This window comes from Culex pipiens, chromosome 2 (genome assembly GCF_016801865.2).
Source record: "Culex pipiens pallens isolate TS chromosome 2, TS_CPP_V2, whole genome shotgun sequence".
Taxonomy (NCBI): Eukaryota; Metazoa; Arthropoda; class Insecta; order Diptera; family Culicidae; genus Culex; species Culex pipiens.
In genome coordinates, this window is record NC_068938.1 from 51,830,429 (window position 1) to 51,852,187 (window position 21,759).

Consider the following 21,759-nt stretch of genomic DNA (forward strand, 5'->3'; position numbering starts at 1 on the left):
AAATCATGAATTTTGATACCATATTGTTAGGTTCATAACGGGAAACTTGCGTTACAAAAGCAAAATACTCTATTTTTCAAAACTACGTTGTTTATGGACCACTCAGTTTTCCTAAAAATCATCCAAATTGCATCAAACTTTCACCGAATATTCATAAACATGTATACAACAAGCTTACATTCTTGGATTTTTGATATCAATCGTTAAAAAATTGTAAAAAATTAACGAATACAATTTTGTCGAAGAGTTCCATAAACTTTAACTAATGTGACTCATAACAAATGTTTGATTTTGCTTTAGGAACTTAAAAGCCATTATTTTGTTGTCTCCCTAGTGGGAACGGACCGGATTCAAATTAAGACATTGATTTGGTAATAATATGGAATTTCGGATAAATCACACCAGAACAACTTTTTTTTTATTTTCAGAATGATTTCATTGTTTTCTTTTATTTCCATATTTTGTTCACTGCCGATATATACTGTGTATACACAAGGACAACTTTTCTTCGCTCGCATTCGTAAGTATTGCAATAAAATAACTACAAGAACAAGGTTTTGTCAGTGCGCTGCGGCGGTAGCTGCACTGCGCGCCGCGCTCACTCGAATTACTTTAAATTAGCTTAAGTAATGTTGGGTTTCTGTGTGTGTGTCTCGTTGTCTATACTAAGTATGTGTATTAAATTTAATATATGCACGTTTTTTTTTCTTCTTGATCCTCCGTTCGAAATGTCTTGTTTATTAGGTTTTTAGAAGGTCCTTCCTGTAAACGTAATTATGTCAGATTTTCTATGTTTTGCTTCCTGTAGGTAATATGCCTTAATTCGATATATGATACACAATTGTCGTAACGGAGAAAAAGTTGTGTGTGTGTGTTGACCAATAAACAATCGCTGGCTGTGGTTACAAGGTGCTAGGATTTGCTCTCTTTCTAGTTTTAATGTACATTAGACTATCGTTCTAGCGTTAAAAAAATCGATACAGTCTGTTTTTTATCTGAAAGTTAGCTCACACACTTTGACTTACTGTTTTTTGCTTTACGATACAGTGCGAAAACATTATCTAAAACATAGAAGACGAAACGAAAAGACTGAAACTAATTTACGGTGCTTTTTAAAAGAGATTTGTAAACTCCTTATTTGTTAGGAGAAATAGTTTCAAGTGCACGATTATAAATTAGATTAGATATCACTAAAATCACTTTCAAGTGGTTTGCTTGTTTTGTCTTTTGATTTTCAGCACGGTTCAAGCTCTTCGCCCGTTGTCGTTCGACCTTCCGGAGAAGTGCTTCGGTTGGTTTGTAACTGTGGTTCACAAGCTGGACAGCAGCGTTGTTTCGGGACACAAATTGCACTAACTATCTAAAACCAGTACAAATCCTTCGACGATTCCTGGACCTGGGCCTCGAGACCTGCAAAAGGAAGAAATAAAACGTTTTCAGTATAATGATTTACGGCTTGTAAGTTGTTGATTGAATTTTCGCATTATATTTATAACCAAGAAAAATATAATTTAATCTAGTCAGTCCGATGAAAGCATGCAGGAAAATCTTGTGATTAGATTACAAAAATTAAAGCGGTCAGCCCTACTGCGCTGTGTTTACCACATAAATGATTTTGAGAACGGATCACATTTCACAGAATCTATAGAAAAAGAAGGACGCGTGGACATACCGTTCCAAACACTTCGGTTGACCAAATTCTTTCTTTGAAAAAGTAACAAATTTTGTAGCTAAAAACACTGATCATAGACAAAAAGAAGAAAATCATTTTCGAATTCTTTGACTTCGTTGATTTGTTTTACGAAATAGGGGAAATATACCCATTTTAATCACACTAAGCCGCTCGACCAATTCTCATCACTTTTGCAGTTTTCCGCTATTAAATCAACATTTTCAGATGTATCAACAATGGAGAGTTGCTTGCTCACTTTTATTTGAGCTATTTGTTACTTTGGAACAGTCAAAAACACTTTATGAAAGCTGTAATTCATGATCAAAGTGCTGATAGGCCGATAATAGAAATAGGCTGAGAAAGGGTATAGTTCCCCTACTTCATAGCCTGCTTATCGACTTTCCCATGCTTCGCAACTGAGAGCATAATTCTCTCAATACAAACTCTCAACGTTTTATGCTGCGGTTTCTACAGCTTCAGGCTGGTGAGAAAAAGGAGCCCGTCTTCATCATCTTCGCACAAAAGAAGCCCCCTTTTTATGCTGCTTCTCGCAGTGAGGTGGTGATGTTGAGAAAACCAAGCAAAAGAGAAGTTTGCTTAATCGCGCGTGTGTGTGAGTTTGTATGTGTGCTGCACGCGCGATAAAAAGGCGTGTCTCCCTCACTCCTTGGTGTTGGTGGTGGACGCTCGTCCCTTCCGCCGATTGGCCGCGAGCGATGGCCACCGATGCCATAAATTATTTTTAATTATAATATTATATTCCCTTCTAGCTGCGCTAACTTATGCTCAAGTCGTTGCTCGTGTGTGTCTGTTCGTCGTGAATGCACGGCGAAATGCTCATTTACTAAATTAATTGCATGTTGGCGTGGTTCGGTAATCTCGTTACGTCCCCAAGAGGAGAGGGGAGGGACACACGCACATGGCGGCTTCTGGACACGTAATTGCGGTATTTTAGGCCGCGGACGGAAGCTTTCCATGGAAGAAAAAAAAAATCAGCCGAATAAAAAGCTGCGACTTTCAGTGAACGGCGAAAATTATTTTCAATGCTGATCTCCCACCCTCTTTGGGAGAGGGTGTGGATCCAGCAGGAGGGTTGGGGGAACTTTAATTAGATTCAGTCTAAGCATTCATGTTTGGAATCAATTATGTTTCGAGCCCCCCGCCAGAGAGCTGGCGGCAATAGATCAAAGGCCGGACATGGCCGCGCGAGGAACGTTAGAGCAGGGCAAAAGCTTTTGGATCGGGGCTGCTGTTTTTAGTTTTGGTCTAAGAAATGGTTCAATGTCGGATGGAATTAATTTCTTTTAATTGCTGGTAATTACTTTGACGGATTGGTGGCGCTTTTTTTTGTGAAAAATGAAAAGAAAAAAAAAGCTGATAAATTTGAAGTCATTTGCAGGCCAAGCATGGGAATCAATTGAGAAAAGCCGTCGGGAAAATGGTTTATTATTAATACGTTTCTAAATTCGAGTCACAAAACAAATCTTCTAGATTATGTCAGTTCCTGAAGATTTAAAATTTTTGATTCACATAAGTATTTTAGGTTATCTAAAAATCTCTTCTGTACTTTATGTGTCAAACAAATACTTTTGGTAGCAATTTCAATGAAATTAAGTCGATTGAAAATTAATTTTCAATGGCTGCGATTTCTTGAACAATAAATTAAAAATTATTGAATAAATTGAGCAATTGTTCAATTTTGATTTCAATTTCATGACTTGATTTTCTGTTTTAAGAACATAAAAAAGTGTATTAAGGACTTACAAATAACAATCTGAATAAATATTTTTTGAATTTATATTTTTCAAAAGTTTGCGGTATAACCTGCCTTTACAAAAAGCTTATGTTAAGTTTTTTTGTGAAATGTTATTTTGAATGTAAAAAAAATGCAATAACTGTGATATTTGAATGCAAAATAAATGTTTTTCAGTCGTTTTTCCCAAGTTACGTGAGGCCGTTGTAAATACATTTCAAAGTGTATGTCGCCCCCTTCCCCTTCAAAAATGGTACGAGAAGTCGGGGGCAAAAATATATTTTTTCAAAAAACCTCAAAAAATGTGAAATGCATTTTTTTGCATTGATAATCATATTAAGTATGTTTGAGCTCGTTTAAAAACATTTTGATTTTTTATGAAATCCCAATGTACCGCAATTTCTTGCATTTTTTTCAATGCTTAGATATTTTGGAACTAATTATTGCAAAACAACTGGACAGGTGTCGAACGCATATTAAAACACTGTTTTCATTGAATTGTTGAAACCATGGCTCAAATTGTTTTCTCTCTATTAAGTGGCATATCATCATCTATAACATTTGAATACACATACGGAGTGCGACACAATCATACTATTTGCGAGTGCGAGGTTGGAGCGGCGACATCACTCGCAGGGGGTGGGGCTAGTGGGGGGGGTGCGGGCACACACACACCTAAAGAGCGTGTATCAAGCCTGAGGTGTGAGTGAGAGCAATCCGAGAACACTGTGGGGAAGAGAAAGTGCGTGATAGGTAGAAAAATGGAATCCATCATCCTAGTTGAATCTATATCTCTCTATCTATTACATATTTAGATCTCTCCTACTGAAAAGAGACCAATCTCTCTATCTATGAGCTAGAAAGGAGAGAGAAACATCTCACACACATCATATGGGAAGTGTGACGAGCGACGGATCATCACTCACACACACATCTCATACTCTAAGAGGAGATGATGGAGGGGGTCCAGTGGGGGCCAATCTATAGATACAAATTCTGCTGCGCGATAGATTTCGACAGCTGGCACTACCAACGCGAGCTATGAAAAAAATAGTATGGTGGCGTGATTTTTGGAGGTGTGCGATAAGATATTTTAATAACAAGCTAGAGTGGTTGTTGTTGGTTGTTGTTTTGAATTTGGGGGGGGGGGATTGTGGGGGGTGGTTTGGGGTTAGGGGAGAGATTGGGTATGGGATTGATTTGTGGGTTTAAGGGATTAGGTTGATTGGATGTTAAGGGATTTGTATGGGGGAGTAGGGTTGGGGGAGTAGGGGAGGGGTTTTTGTGGGGGGTTTTTTAAAGTTGAGTGTTGGAAGTTTGGGTGGTGGTTAGGTGTAGTTAGGATGTAGGTGAGAGGGGGGGGATGGGAAGGATTGATGATTTTGGATTTTGTTTATTTTATTAAGGGTTTAGGTGAATTAAAGTTTATGGGTTTTGTTGGTGGTTGATTGGGGTGTTGTGGGGTGGATTATGGTATTATTTTTTATTGAAAGATTTAATATTTGGTGAGGGAATGGGTGGGAAAGTGAAAGATACCTCTCCGATTTCAATGAAACTTTGTAGACATGTTATCCTAGGCCTATATAAGTCATTTTTTTGTATATGGAGCCAATAGTAGTCGAGAATAACATTTGAGAAGGGCGTAAGGTATTTAAATATTTTAGTATTTTGCAATTTAAAAATTACTGTATCTCGAAGCCGTTGCATCGTATCAAAAAGTGGTCAAAGACAAACTTGTAGGAAATTGGACGGGCTTTCTGATAAAAATACACTGAAACAATAATACACGCCACTTTTATGTCATTTTTCAATTTTTAAGTTTAAAAGTTAAATTTGAAGGTGATATAACGATTTTTTTTCGCTCAAAATTTTTGAGGAAATACCCTAAGATGTTACCAACAGACTGACGAAAAATGCAGGATGGCATGTCTCTCCTAAAAAAATACAAAAATCATTTATTAAAACTGTTTTTTTAAAAAGTGGTCTAAACCTCAAAATTTAAAAAAAAAACCGGTAGTGGGAATCGATTTCCCAGATAATTTTACATAAAAGTCTCCATATTGACCATTGTCCTATGTCCAATCCTTGGGAAGATACAGCGGTTTTAAAAATGAAAATGTTGAAAAAACGGGATTTTTGGTGGTTTTTGACAATTTCTATATGACAGACTTGGTTTTTCAGTCTCGTAAATATTTTTACCGGAAAGCTCGTCCAATTTTCCATAAGTTTGCCTTTGACAGCTTTTTGATTTATATCGTTTTTATATTTACGTAATCAAATTTACTATCCTGGTTTCTACCACACTGAAAAAAATATTCTATTTTCAGTTATAAGCAATGTAATTAAGCTTATATTTGTAAGCCCTTACATCCAATTAAAATGCTGTCAAAGGCAAACTTATGGGAAATTGGGAAACATAGGACAATGGTCAATACGGAGACTTTTATGTAAAATTGTCTGGAGAATCGATTCCCACTACCGGTTTTTAAAAATGTTGACGTTTAGACCACTTTTCAAAAAAACAGTTTTAGTAAATGATTTTTGTATTTTTTTAAGAGAGACATGCCATCCTGCATTTTTCGTCAGTCTTTTAGTAACATTTTAGGCTATTTCCTCAAAAATTTTGAACGAAAAAAAATCGTGACATCACCTTCAAATTTAAGTTTTAGACTTAAAAATCAAAAAATCTCATAGATGTGGCGTGTATTTTTGTTTCAGTGTATTTTTTTTCAGAAAGCCCGTCAAATTTCCTACAAGTTTATCTTTGACCACTTATTGATACGACGCAACGGCTTCGAGATACAGTAATTTTTAAATTACAGAATGCAAAAATATTTAAATACCTTACGCTCTTCTCAAATGTTATTCTCGAGTACTATTTGCTCCATATGCACACAAATGGCTTATATAGGCCTAGGATAACATGTCTAAAAAGTTTCATTGAAATCGGAGAGGGTCGGGTACAAAAGTATCAGAAAAATTCCTGATTTGAGCTGGAATTGCTCAAAACCGTTTTAAAATATTTTGTACAGGCAACCGGAATTTTAGCAGGTTTATGATTTTAATGGTTTTATTGGATTTTTTTAAAATATTTTCTTAAGCAAACATTAACCAGGAACATTAATACAAGCATGATTTAAAATCGAAAATGTACTACACATTGCAGTTCAAAGTTATTTTATAAAATGTTTACTGTTGAAAATACACTTAAAAGTTGCAATAAAACTTGAGCCTTTCAACTCAGAATGCTGAAAACACCGTCACAAACTTTTTTTGTTTGAAAAAAATAAATAAATATTATTTTAACAAAAAGAATCAAACAGAAACTTCCTTTCCAAACTATTTGAACCAAAATCAAGGTATACATTAGCGTGGGTACGGATTTTGAAAAGTTCTCAGATCAAGTTCTGTTGTGGTTCCCCTTGTAGGGCATACTCATAGGGACTCTCACGCCAAATTTCAGTTTATTTGGTTGAAAACTGGCTTGTCTCAAGCGAGTTCAAGTTTACATGAGATTTACCATGAAAAATTTTGAATTTTCGTTCATTCGCTCCTACAGGCTTAGGTAAAACATGTAGAAACTTCTAGGATGGCCAGAAATGAGCGGAATCGTCTGGAGAACAACTTTCCCTAAGAGACCAGGTCGATTCGGTCAACCCCCATCGAGCTCAACGGCAATACATCCGGGGTTTTTGGAACCAACGGTTTTCCCCAGAAAAGCATCAAATTTTCCTTAGCATACTATGAATGTTTGATGAACACCGCGACGCCACATGCCAAACAGCTACCACGTGGACTAGCATCGCCTATAAAGAATAACTTTTTATTACTTTTTGAACTATAGAATTATCATTTATGGTGATCCTGATACTATTTAGCTGTATTCTGAACCTCCAAATAAGAAAAAAACTGTTATGGTGCAAATTTTACAATCATAAAATTTTTTTTTAATGTTTTATGTATACTATACATAAAACATTAAAAAAAATTTGCTCGAAAATCACGTTCTAGACGAGTTTTGTGGAAGCTGCATCTTATTTCAGGGGCAAGCTAGCACCATACTCTCTTCGGGAAAGTTGCAGAGCACCTTCCAGAGCATCAGAATACGAATCCGGTTTTGGTACAGCATGAAACGTGGAATTTATAAATATCAAAATCCAAAAATATGGTTTGCGCAAACTGTGAACTAAACCAATCGTTTCCAAACTTTGGGGAGTTATTTAGGACCCCAAAAGGAACTGAAAAAGTGCTGTACTGGAAAATCGATTTTGATATTAGACCCTAATGAAATGATGTGACAAGTTTCCTGGACTGTTATTTAAAAGTTCCAATAAATGATTAAGGATTTTAAAACAAAAAACTTCAAATATAGATATCTCAGGAATTTCTCGATGAAACATTTTGCTCTTAAAAGCATTAGAAAGCTGAGAAAATTTCCTAAGAAACACATTTGAAAGTAGCGATGACTATTTTTTCTCCTTAGGGTTGCACAGAAAACACGCCGTGTATAAATTTAGAGATCTCAATCTTTGAATCCCCAAAAGTTTCTTTGCTTAAAAAAAATGATGAAGAGCTAAAACATTTTAATTAAAAACAAGCATTCCACACGCAAAAACATTAAAGATTTCTTTACGAAAAATGAAAGTATCAGCCAAACACGCTCCGTATCATTGCTGCAATCTAATTTTGAAGTTTTATTCTGCTTCGTTCTTTTTTCGGCAAAACATTTCAAGCCGTAGGAAGTTTTAAAGATTCCCCCCTAAAAAATTAGCGTTTAATTTAATTTTCCAGCAGCTTCTGCAGTGCGCGTTCGAGAGTTGCGTTCCATTTTCCGCAAAGAATTTACACTCGACAAAAGAGGGTCAAATCGGATGGAAAGTTTTCCTCCCGCACAAATACACACACACTTCTTCACATGTGAGATCAGGAAAGGGATAAATCCAACATGGCAGCGTCTGGATCACACTTCAAAGTTTCAGAGCAGGAAGAAAGGACTTGGGGATACAATTTATTTGCCTCTGTAGGATGTCCTTTTGCGAGCTGCTATGGCAGGAGCGACATTATGCTCGGCCGACAAAGGACTCGGAGGCGGAAGGGGACGGAATATATGCTCCTGTTTAGAAAAGGGGCCCGGGGTTCTTTGTGGGGGTTGCATGCGAGATTAAAAGCAACCTACAACGACGGCCCTGGCCAGACGAACCAAACGTGCTGGAAAGTTGTCCTTTGTAGACGACACTGCTGCTGCTGCTCGGCAAAGGCGCACCAACTTTTATTTCATATGTCACATAAATTTTGCAAACGCTTCTGGCAGAAAGGACGTCGACAGCGTCCTTTTTCTCCGTGTGTGCATACACAAGAGAGTGCTGTTTGATATTAGTTTTCCGACCGGCTCGTATGGGCCCAAAACTCCCGAAGCAATAAGGAGCGCAAGTAATGGCAAAAGTTGATCAAAGTGAAAATGCAATAATTTATTACCATCCTGCAGCGTGCAACGGGGATCGAGCGAGCGTTAATCTTGTGGCGCTGGCAGCACTGCCAGCTCAAAGTGTCCCCACCCGGCTGAGTGGTCGAATGATTCATGGGCTGAAGGTCAACGATAGGAACCGTTGAGGGTTTAACAATGAAAGGTGATCCCATAAATTGTAAATTAATTTTCGTTTCAAAGTGTTCCTTTCATTGTTGAACTAGCTTTTCCAGAATTTTTTTATTGTATAAAAATATGTGTTCTCAGACACGAAAGAAGATAAAATATCCACTATCAGTTAATTTGGAAAAATCATAATTTTCCTAATCCGGTATTTATATCGTTGAACAAAAAAAAAATCAAGTCAAAAATTCAATTACATGAAAAACTAAAAAACATATTTCTATTGTCAATTTCTTTGTTTTTTGGTTCCAAAATTGTCTCAAAAATGTACACATAAAAATTGAAACCTTCACTTTATGGAATTTAAAATTCCCACCACGCGCGTTCATTCCCGTCGTTCGACTCCTAGGAATTCGATGCTCCAAATGAGACATGATGATGACCGGCGCGGGACAGGGCCAGATTCCTATCAGGCATCTACTCCCCCCTCACCAAGCAACATCATCATCATCATCATCCCGATCGTCATCGCCGTCACATCGTCGTCAACAACGTGTTGTTTCAAGCCTGGAATCAACATTTTTGATATGTTTGATGATTTGTCGGCGCTTTGCCGTCGGACTCTTACAAGACGATTCTCCTGGTATGCCAGCGTGGTTTTCGAAACGTTCGCCCGTCGCGGTCTACGGACAAAGATCGACGATTGTGACGCCGCGACTGCTGGCTTGGAATGTAGATTTGACAATACATATTTTGAAGATTCAACTTGTTCTCGGGCGATTCATCGGCTGATTTGTTCTTTCATCAAAATTCGTCAAATGAGCTTTTTTTTATTCTCGCGACCATCAGGAAGATCTATTATTTACGGCTGAGAATACCACGCTCGAAAAGTCATCAAAAGTCAGCTTCCAGGCCAGATTTTCACCATCAATTTGCTTCGCCAGCACAGGGCCCCCGAAAAGTCGGTGCTTCTAAACACCATATTAGCGCGACCGGCGACGACTCCAAACGCGTGAATTCGTTCGTTCGTCCGTCAAAAGGAAGAAATCAGCGTTCGCTCGTGGAATGCCAGGAATTCAGTTCGGAGCGCGCGCGACTCTTGAGCCTCTCTCTCTCTCGAGAAGGAACCACCGAGTCTGTGTGTCAACAGGCTGATAAAAACGGAACATTTTCGTCAGCATGGAAGATCACATGGACGCGCTGGACGCTGGCGAATTCCTGAGTTGTCTGCGGCGAGGTTCTGGATCGATGCGAGCGACAAACACTGGAAGCAGTTGGCGGAGTTTCGAGTTTCGGCGAAAAAATGAGTGATGATTTTCGTAAATTATAGCTTCTGTCGTTATGATAATGATTTGATTTGATGCGAACGGAATGTCGATTGATGTTGAGGAAAATTTTGAATGAATTACAAACTTAAAAAGCAACTATCTTTGAAAAATCTAGTTTCATCTTTCTATCTACTTTAGCACACGCTTTTTGAGCAAATTTAAAATTAAAAATCGTGAAAATTCAATACAAAAACAGGAAATCAACTAGCTAGAAAAGCTAAAAGCAGGATAAATGCTCTGATTTGAATTAAATTTGGTTTGTCGGCTTCTTGTCCAAAAAGTAAGATCTTTTTTTTCTGTTATTTGAATGTTTTTTTTTTGTTCCCCCATAATAGCATTATTTACATTTTTAGGACATTTTTAGTGTATCAAATTTGATAAAAGTAACCAAATATCTGATATTTAATGTGCTTACTTCCATTTTTGGAATCCTTGAAATCTATCTTCATAATGTTAAGAAAATTAAAAAAATTCTGAAATTTGCAATTCCGCTGTCAGATTTCTTGCTTTTCTTAACATTCTCGAATGACGAAACGACTTACTTTCGCCAAAAAAAAAATACATTTCGGTACTTGTATCGAAAAGGAATACTCTTTGATAAAACATGCGAAAAAAATATATTTTGACAAAAACGTATGTGGCACAATAAAAACCTCATAAAAATATGATTTCTATGAAAGTTCCATAATAAATACTTAAACCATATCATAAAAATGCAATAAAATCGTGCAAAAAAGTTTGTACAACTTTCAAAATTGCAATGAAAATGATGTTTTTTGGTATCAACAAATCAGTATAACATGTGTAAAATTTATGTAAACATATTTTTTTGTAAATTTTTAATTTAATTGAATGTCAATATTTTAACATAAAATTGCAAAATGAACATTTAAGAGTGGATTTAACAAATCGATAGAAGTGATTTTCCATTGAAATTTATACGCAATGTTTCTGTTTTGACAAAATTTAATTTAATTTTGAATCAAGTTTTATCCCAGTGCAGTACGTAAAAAATTAGCAGTCAATATGAATCTTCCATTATTATGTTTTTTTTACAAATGCTAGTGAAAAATGAAAACATCGTGGAGTTTGCCTTTCAATTTTTAAGAATCGTAGAATAACGGTCAGGATTTTTGATTGTCGATTGAAATTCTACCAAAAACTAGTAAAACTGACCCAAATTTGTGAAAAAAATCAACAATTCTGATGAATTTCACTCGAGTCATGGGTAAAATTATTTAATTAGATGTATTTAAAAATCGTTTCTTAAAAAGATTCGTTTTCTCGAAGCTCCATCGAAAAAACGAATATGTTTTGTTTAAATATAAATACTTTCAAAAATTTTACTCAAAATACGACTAAACCAACTCAAACTTAAGTAAGATTCACAAAAATGGTGATTAGTTGTATACAGTAATCTGATTAGTTTTATTTGAGTGAAAGGTAAAATTGATAATAACATTCATTAACATTAACATTAACTGTTTGTTTTTCTTTCATAACAAGTTTCTAAAGCTGTTTCATAGCAACTTAAGTATATTAAAAAATAAATAAAATGTTCAGGTGAATGTAACTTGATAACGGAACACTCTACAAGAAAATATATTAAATTATATTTTCGATTTTAAAATTTGATTTTACATCAACAAATGTCAATTTAAAAAAAAAATACTAATTTTGACCATCTTGTTACAGAAGGCATTTTTGTGTAGTACGTAGTAGTGAAGTGTAGCAACACATTTTTTTAGATGGTATCAGATTTTTCCAAAATATTTTTCCTAAATATGTACAACTAGCGAGTACACCAAATCAATCGAAAATACGTTCTCAAGACACCGATTTTTGATAATGTTGAATAGCTGTGTATAGGAATTTGTATAGACGAATTAATGATTCAAAATGGCCTCATTTGTCTCAGCAAAAAAAAAAAAAATAACGAATAATATTCACATATTTTGCGAAATACGGCATATCTCTGCTAATATTTAGCACTTGTTCAGAAAACTGTTTTAAAATGTAACGGCAGATGATTGAAAACATGATTTTGAGAGCCTATTGAGTATTAAACAACTTTTTAAATAAATAAACTATGTGTTGCACTGTTTAATGGTCATATTTGTATCTGAGCAATTCTCTGAGATTTCGGTCATTCGATTTTTTTTTGTATTTTTTAATCCGGCTGATACTTTTTGGTGCCTTCAGTATGCCCAAAGAAGCCATTTTCCATCATTGGTTTGTCCATATAAATTTCTATACAAATTTGGCAGCTGTCCATACAAAAATGATGTATGAAAATTCAAAAATCTGTATCTTTTGAAGGATTTTTTTGATCGATTTTTGATATGTTTTAGAGGACATAAAATGCCAACTTTTCAGAAATTTCCAGGTTGTGCAAAAATCCTTGACCGAGTTATGAATTTTCGAATCAATACTGATTTTTTCAAAAAATCGAAATATTGGTTGTACAAATTTTTTAACTTCATTTTCGATGTAAAATCAAATTTGCAATCAACAAGTACTTTAGTGAAATTTTCATAAAGTGCACCGTTTTCAAATTATAGCCATTTTTAGGTGATTTTTTTTGAAAATACAGTCGACTCTCTGGTTGTCAATATCTAAGGGACCGTCGAGGAAGAGAATCATCAGTTTACAGAAGACTCGATTGAAAATATGTTTTTGCAATTCCGTCGTGAAACTACTTACTTTTCCTGTCATTCTTGAACGACGAAATAGCCTACTTTTCTGTACCAAAAATAACAGAATCGAATAGCAACACTTTTCAAAATAAATGCTGAAAAGTTCTACTTTTCAGCACTCAAATGGGTGCTGAAAAGTTGAACTTTTCAGCACTTGTTTCGAAAAGTAACACTTTTCAACATTTTTTTGATTTAAACGATTTATTGACAAAATACATGAAATTTCGACTTAAAATTTCACTCAATGGGTGTTTTTCGAAATTGCAAAAAATGTTGTATGGAACTCGTTGCAAAACATGATTTTTTAGCACTCGTCGTATTTATCCAACTCGGCGAACCTCGTTGGATAAATGTACGACTCGTGCTGAAAAAATCCTCTTTTTGCAACTTGTTGCATAAACTACTATTTTCTTGGTACCCAGCTATGGGAGAGAATCATGGCAACGCCCAGCAAACAAAAACAAACTAATGTCAAACACCCTTCAAAGCTTCGTTTCGCAAAGAAAAATGTCTATGCAAGCCATGAGATAGTGACAATATTGACAACCGGAAGAGATTTTTAAAGCAAACAGAATCCAAGGGACCGTCGAGGAAGAGATTCTTCAAGCAAGAGAAAATATCGAGGAATAAAGACAACCGAAGCATGCATTTTGAAGGGAATGAAGAATTCATCGATAGATGGAGCAATATTGATATCGAGAAGATCGACAGCCAGAGAGTCGACTGTAGTCGCAGTTTTCTATTTTTTTAAAATTAGTGCACTTGTTTGCCCACTTCTGAAAAAATATTTTTGAATTTTCTTCAAAAGATACAGATTTTTGAATTTTCATACATCATTTTTGTATGCCCAGCTGCCAAATTTGTATGGGAAATTATACGGACAAACTAATGATGCAAAATGGCTTCTTTGGGCATACCGAAGGCACCAAAAAAGTTTCAGTCGGATTAAAAAATACAAAAATTAAAATTTAAGAAAAAAACCGATTTCGTAGAGAATTGCTCCTTATTTTTTTTTTATTCTATAAGCTTATTTTTATTAGGTCCTTTTAGACATTTACACATCAGGTTGGGACCGAGGGTCAATAATTCAATAATTTTTCCTAAATTCTAACTGTCAAAGCTGATAAACTCCAAGAGGATCGAATTCTCGGCATACTGTTTACCGATTGCTCGAAAGAAAGGTACCAGAGGTTCCACGATTGCTCTGGTCGGTCCGCTCATCGTCGACAGAACCAGCTCCACGATGCTGGAAAACGGAATCCGCATGCCGGCGGACTTGATAGCCTCCTTTTGTGGAAAAGGAACTTTCACTTTGGCCATCTCCTGGTGTTTCCTTGTTGAGCCTACCGGAGGGAATGCTTGGTTGAAATCTTCCTTGTCCGCTAGGAGGGAAGTATCCTTCAAAACTTTTCCAGTTTTGTCGAGTTGGTTGCGAGATTGTTCCTTCTTCTTGCGATCTCCTCCTCCAGGGCGGAATGTCAGCTCTACACCGGACAACTCCTTTTCCGGTTCTTCGTCTGAAAGGACAGCGTATCGATTCTCATTCCTGGCTGTAGCTGCAGCCAATTTGACGATCTCCGCGAAAGATCGCTTTGAGCGCCTCTTCAATTCCAGCTCCAACTTGTCCGAACGTTCCCTGTACTTGGGACAGGAACGAGTTTCGTGCGGAGCCCCTCCACAGAGCAGACACTTGTTTTGCACTGCCTGACATTGCTCGTCCTGATGCTTCTCACCACACTTGCCGCAGACCTTCTTGTTGTAGCAAAAAGACTTCGTGTGACCCAATTTCCGGCAATTCGTGCAGCTCATGACCTTGGGGTGGAACATTCGTACTGGTAGTCGGAGTACCTGGTCAATCAGCAGGAAATCCGGCAGTGCTGTTCCGGCAAACGTAACTCGGTACGAACTTGATGGAATGAACCGTTTGTTCGCGGCCTCGCCCTCCGAAGTTGCCATCCGTCTGACTTCGATGATCTGGACTGTCGGCAGGTTCCTTCGCTTGAACTGGCCAACTCCGTTCAGAATCTGTTTCGCTGTCAGTCCTTCCTCGCTCACCACTCCGTCGATTTCTACCGAACGTGCTGGAATCCATGCCCGGTACTCGACGCAGAATCGCGGATCGCAAACGATGTCGTTGGCTTCTTTCGGATTGTTGACCACAACACGAAGTTTGTTTTGATTCAGCTTGGTCACGTTGGTCACTCCGGGGTAATGCTTCCACAGGTCGGCTGAGATTCGCATCGCATTCAACGGTTTACACTTCGGCCGGAAGTAAACAATCCATTCATCCCCTTGGCCGGCCAGGTACTTGCGAACGCGGGGTGTGACATCCGGATCGTCATCCCAGTCATCCTTCTTGTCCGTCGCCGGTTGCTTCTCTGGTTCAAACCCGTCCGGTTTCTCCCACACACTTTTGTTCGTAGCTTTGTTCCAATAGAACAGCCTCCCTTCCTTGGTCTTTTGGACCGTCCAATCACTTCCCGCCTCCGCGGCCGCCGCCATGGCCGTCGGCGAAGGTAAACAAAACACCGCCAGAAAACGCGCTAAAAATCACGACCGCTCACTGCGAGCGCTGACGAGAGAGTGTGCTCCTTATTTCTTCCTATTATAATTTTGAGGTACCTAATTAAATACAAAGAAACCAAGAAATCTGGAAGGGAATCTTTTGGAGGTCAAACATTCGTCAAATATGTAATATAGAGGCCTCAAGATATATCTATAAGAAATTTCAAAAATATTATCATGAACTCATCGTTTGTCAGCGACTTTTCTGAAGAAAGAACCTTTATAAGCTAAAAATATCTGTCAGACATTCCAAAAAATTTTCTCAATTATTTTTTTTTGAAAAGATTTTTTTTATATATACACACTTTCAGCGAATTTGAGTGTGCAATAACTTTTGCACCCCTGGACTGTTTCCTGTCCAAAAGCCGTCGGCAAATTTATCTAAAGTGAACAACCAGTGTGAGATAAATTAGTGTGGTTTTAATATATTATTTAAATACTTATTGTTCCATTTGTCAATCTTACCTGCCATCGTGGGATAACTAGAGTACGCGGCGGCACTTTCCAGCGCATGCGCCGTCTGTTGGTCGTGGTGGAGTCTGGAAGGAGAATATTTAGAAGAAAATTTAGAATGAACTTGCATTCGCGAAAAGACCATAGCTGGGGACCGCCCCTCCCCCACGTACCGTGACGTGTGGCCGTACTGCTGGGGTAACCGCAGCAGGCTGCCGTACTGCGCCATGTTGTGGTGGTAGGCGTGCGCGTGGGCGGCATGTGCGTGGGCCGCGTGGGCGTACGAGCCGTAGTGGGCCGCGTGCCACGGGTCTGCCGAGTAGCCGCCGTCCGTTGAGTAGAGGTCGGATACCTGGTGGGCGGGAAAATGACGTTATTAGAGCGTTTGGTTTTCTTTTTGGAGCGTTGATCCTTACCTGGTGGTGCGTAGGCGGAGTAGGAGGAACGTAATTGCTATTCCAGAAGGAGGGAGGGAAGTTTCTACTCGACATGGAACTGTAACCTTCTGGAAAGAGAGAGAAAAGAGGAAAGAAAACGTACTGTCAGACAACGGTTCAAGGTCTTAAGCTTCGCGGGATGTTTACAACGGCAGTGAGTGACATTTTCCAAAAATCTTGTCCACCATCTCTCCAGAAGGTACACGGTTGCGGTTGCTCCGAGATCCGCGGCATAAGTCACGGAATGAAGACAGCAAAGCGAAAAACTGCCCATGATCGAAACATAAACATGTACTTTGTAGAAGCTACGACGATTTGCTACCGCCGCCGGCAGTTCCGCCCGGGGACAACCCTCGCACACACCAAGTACAATAACAATAACATTTAATCGATTTCGGAGCGAGTTGAAAGCGGTGCCCGGCGGTGGAGTCGTGTTGGAGGAGGTCGGGTGGGGGCCGGTTACAAGCCGAACGACGAAAGTAAAACAAAATTCCTGCTAAAAGAGACACAAAACCGGCGGGAAAATGGTCCCCGCCAAGTCCTGCGTCACAAATGAGGGAGGAAAGTGGAGGGAATGGACATACCTGGAACAGGGGGCTTTTGCAGCGGGAGTTGGCAAGAAAAGGTAAAGTTCCGAGCAGGACTGGGCAAGGGCGGCAAACATCAAAGAAGCCGCTGCAATTTGGAACCGTTTGGCATGATGGCGGCCGGGTTGCTACCATTTGCTTTGGGTTGTTCGAGAAAGGGTTTTCGAAGGGATTCGCGGAAAACATTGGAGGACGAAGATTGGTAGGCCTTAGGGCTTCCCAGAATATATGAAAATGGTTCAAAACCTTACTTTACAAGTCGAATACTGGGGTATTGATAGCCCCTAGGTCACATATGTAAGTAATAATAACCTATTGATATCCAGGGATATCGTACTACTTGATTTAAAAATCCGGATCCGATGGTGTAGTGGTTGCCTCTCATCCCTGTTGGCATTGGTTTCCCAGTTGGCGTTTTTCGAGATATGCGTGTCTCGTCACGCCTTCCGTCGGGTGGGGAAGTAAATGTTTGTTCCAGCCTTATTTAGGGGTTAGGTCATTAGGTCAGTCCAGGTGTAGGAAAAGACGGCTTTGGTATGAGCCGCTATTTGGCAAATGGACTCACAATCGGAACGTTATCAGTTTGAATCCCGGGATAGAAGAGAGGAAAGTAAACAAATAACATTCTACACCCAAGAGGGTGGGAGGGAGTTACCATACCGTTACCAAACTACCTGAAGTTCTCGTATATAAACGCAACCAACTCCCTCAACTCTCTCAACTACTCCTTTTCAACGTTTCGGTTCGGCATGGCTAACGGCAGTAATTAAAAGTAAAAAACGAGTTGATTTCCAAATTGGAAAACCGGGCCAAACCGCAAGACGAAGGAAAAGTTCTTCCTCCTGGTACTTCTTGCCTCGTGTACTCCCACTAAGGAATTTCCTTTCCGCCTTTCCCGGGCAGCAGCAACAGCTCGGAAGTTCTACACCCGAAGACGTTCGATTCTTTCGGGCGGAAAATTGCAGGTTGATTAAATTTATGATGTTGCTGGTCTTGATCAAACGGTTCATGGCGAAGAGTATTTTCCGTTTTAAGGCTTAGAGAAGAGTGAAATTTCGAGATCATTAGTTGGCATGGAAGAAGCATACGAGTTACTTTAAAAACAAATTGTTTCACCAATATACTCTGAGCAGTTCGTCACGAATGTGAAATTCTTGGAAGTGATCATCGCGCAAGAAGCGGCAACCTCGCCGGGCATGCCGCGTATGAAATTATCCGCATTTTTGAGCCAGATTGAAATCGTCGAAACAGATGAGTTCTTTCCGGTTGAACTTTAGGCGGGCGAAACGGGTCGCGAGAAATTCGGGCGTCCCGCGTGAATTCTTAGCATAGAAATAGAACATTTTCGGCGCGCCATGTTCAGCGAACAATTTAATTTTAATTTATTGCGGAATAGCGTCTGTGTGTAAAGTATTTTTATGTTTTGTCAAACAAATATCCGCACGTCTTCGGCTCAGTCAGCAAGCTGCCTTCAGCTGATTGTGATTCAAAACTAGACAAATTGCTGAGCGAGTAATAAAAGTGTTTATTTTTCACGCAACTTCAAGGTTGCCAAGTGTAACCCAAATTGCGCGTCGAGACATACTTTGAGCGCGCGCACCCACAATTATCGGTGGCACATTTCAAAGCACACAAAAGCAATAAAATACCCAACTGAAACAGAAATTTGTTTGCCTGCTGACGTTAAAAGTTCGACCAGTTGGTTTTTTGGGGACGGGCAAATCTACACCCGAAATTTATGTACTTTGGCTCGATTTATGATTTTCAAGGAGGGAAAAGAACGTTGCGCGACCCCAAAGTGTACTTGAAGCGGGCACCCGGTCAATGTCTTTCTTTTCGGGACATTATTCAGCCGGAATGGGACCATTACTGTGGGTAAGTTATATGGTGGGGAGATGTTCGAACAGCGAACGCAAATATGCAAACTAGAGCAGTGACTTTAAGGTAAATGTTCTATTTCTAGTGAAATGTTCAAGCTCAATGAATTTAATTTTTCGTTAATTTTAGGCACATACAATTCCTACAAAAATATATTTATACCTCGAAAAAACATTTTAAAAAATCAATCCAGAGATATCAAGATTTTCCGTAGATTCACGTATCTGGATGAAAAATCAAACAAATACAGTATGTAAAAAAAGTATTTACACCCCTTGGGCACTATGCACATTTTGTGATGAAACATGTAAACAATTTAATGTTGACATAAACCTAGTACTACGTTTTGTTCAGAAACTCATGCGGAACATTTTGCTGCAAAAAGCTCATGAAAATATGTTTTCTATAAAAAGTTATATAACAAATACTATTACAAAAATAAAAAAGGTGCAAAAAAAGTTTGTACACCTTTCGAAAAATTAACATAAATAAAGTTATTTGTTGACAAATCACCATAAATCCAGTCTCCCAACTCCAAATAGGCATCCTTGACTGATCAAAAAAATAATTTGGATTGAATATAAAGTTTACTAATTACTTAGTATAAAAGTTTATATAACTCTGGAAATTCTAAATAAAACTTATCTAAACTTAATTTTGCAAACTTTCAATTTAACTAAATGTCAATATATTACCATAGAATTGCTAAATAAACATTCTGGAGTGGGTATAACACCGTTTTGGGGGTCTTTGTATCGCTAGAATAGATTTTTCGTTGGAATTTCGTACCAACCCGGAATTACGTCGTCGGAAAATCAGCCGGCATTCGAACCGGTCCACAATTAACAAGTCAACCTATATGGCATCGGAAAGGGCATAAAATTTCCGATCTTTTGATACCCAGACATCTAGGTTTTCTATAAAACCCACGTTTTTAAATACCTAGGCAAAAACGTTGTTATGGTTTCGTTTGAGCAATCTGCCAAAAATGTATGGAATTTCGTAATTTTTGTTCTCGTGGATCAAACTTACTTTTTGCCCAGGTATTTAAAAACGTAGGTTTTATAGAGAACCTAGATGTATGGGTATCAAAAGATCGGAAATTTTATGCCCTTTCCGATGCCACATAGGTTAACTTGTGAATTGTGGACCGGTTCGGATGCCGGCGGATTTTTCGACGACGTAATTCCGGGTTGGTAAGAAATTCCAACGAAAAATCTATTCTATCGATACAAATACTCCCGGGACGGTGTTATACCCACTCCAAAATGTTTATTTAGCAATTCTATGGTAATATATTGACATTTAGTTAAATTGAAAGTTTGCAAAATTAAGTTTAGATAAGTTTTATTTAGAATTTCCAGAGTTATATAAACTTTTATACTAAGTAATTAGTAAACTTTATATTCAATCCAAATTATTTTTTTAATCAGTCAAGGATGCCTATTTGGAGTTGGGAGACTGGATTTATGGTGATTTGTCAACAAATAACTTTATTTATGTTAATTTTTCGAAAGGTGTACAAACTTTTTTTGCACCTTTTTTATTTTTGTAATAGTATTTGTTATATAACTTTTTATAGAAAACATATTTTCATGAGCTTTTTGCAGCAAAATGTTTGGCATGAGTTTCTGAACAAAACGTAGTACTAGGTTTATGTCAACATTAAATTGTTTACATGTTTCATCACAAAATGTGCATAGTGCCCAAGGGGTGTAAATACTTTTTTTACATACTGTATAACAAAACACAAACAAATATCTTAAATACTGATACTGATAAACCCGAAAAATGACAAGTTTTCCTGAAAAAAAAAAAACAGTTTTGTTGAAAAAATTTAAACCTGTCCTTCAGGTAAGTAAACAATCAAACTAAAAATTAAAATCTGAAAAACGTTGAAAAATCAAAATTTTTGCGATAGCATATCTCTCGTGTTTTTTAAACATCCTTTAAGCAATGGGTTTACATATGTTCATAGGTCCTTTTCAAATATTCAAATTCCACTTTTCTCGAGTAGAATTAAAAGACAAAAAAGTTGAAAAATTACAATGTTTTATTTTTTTTCATAAATGTGCCATAACTTGTTTCTGCCACTAAGATAACTTTTCGAGAAATCAAATTTAGTTAAGGAAGAAGTATATATTCCCCGAGCTCCAAGTCGTACTGGCCAAGGCCAAAGCCCATTTTGAAATGACCTTAAACAATGAGGCAGTTGCACAAAAATTATGTCCAATATACTGAAAACTGTCCCGCCCGTGTGGATCAATCGGACCGCGCACTGAACTCACAATCCAGAGGTTGCTGGTTCGAATCCCGCGGCGGGCGCTCTAAAATTCTAAGTGTAAATATGGGTATCCGGCGCCGTCGCTCCGTGCCGTACTTAAACACTTAGGAGCCCAGGGCGGTGAAGTCCTTGTAGTTAAAAGGAGGACACTAGTGGTTGGTACTAGCAATGGTGGCCGACAGCTATGAAGTCAACTTCGTTTTTTTATACTGAGAACCATAAATTTTCCTTTGTTTAAAATCATTTTTTGCATGGTTAAGATCGATGACAAACATTCCATTGTAGGGGAACGGCATCTAATTCCATCGTGCCTCTAATGTTGCCATATCAGCGCTTAGACGTTCAAGTACATAAAAGTATTTTCAACTGAAAAAAAGATTGCCAAAAATAAAACATTCTGTACATTTGTCATCAGCTGAATTTACAATTTCAGAAATTTTATTTGCTGAAATATTACCAAAACATAGCATATTTTAAACGAAGCATACATCAAAAGAGGAATCATTCAAATAAGAGTTT

The 21,759-nt window shown here is 37.9% G+C and overlaps 1 protein-coding gene across 1 annotated transcript in view; it reads right to left on the reverse strand.

The window, feature by feature from the left end:
* Positions 1-420: 420 nt before the first annotated feature.
* Positions 421-21,759, reverse strand: part of LOC120427335 (protein vestigial) — a 66,263-nt gene continuing 44,924 nt past the window's right edge. The window contains exons 4-7 of the mRNA XM_039592186.2: positions 16,471-16,559; positions 16,228-16,406; positions 16,067-16,140; positions 421-1,410 (exon numbers count right to left, since the gene is read on the reverse strand). Coding sequence (XP_039448120.1) covers positions 1,361-1,410; positions 16,067-16,140; positions 16,228-16,406; positions 16,471-16,559 — 392 coding nt within the window. The 3' untranslated portion in view covers positions 421-1,360. The remainder of the gene's footprint in view (positions 1,411-16,066; positions 16,141-16,227; positions 16,407-16,470; positions 16,560-21,759) is intronic.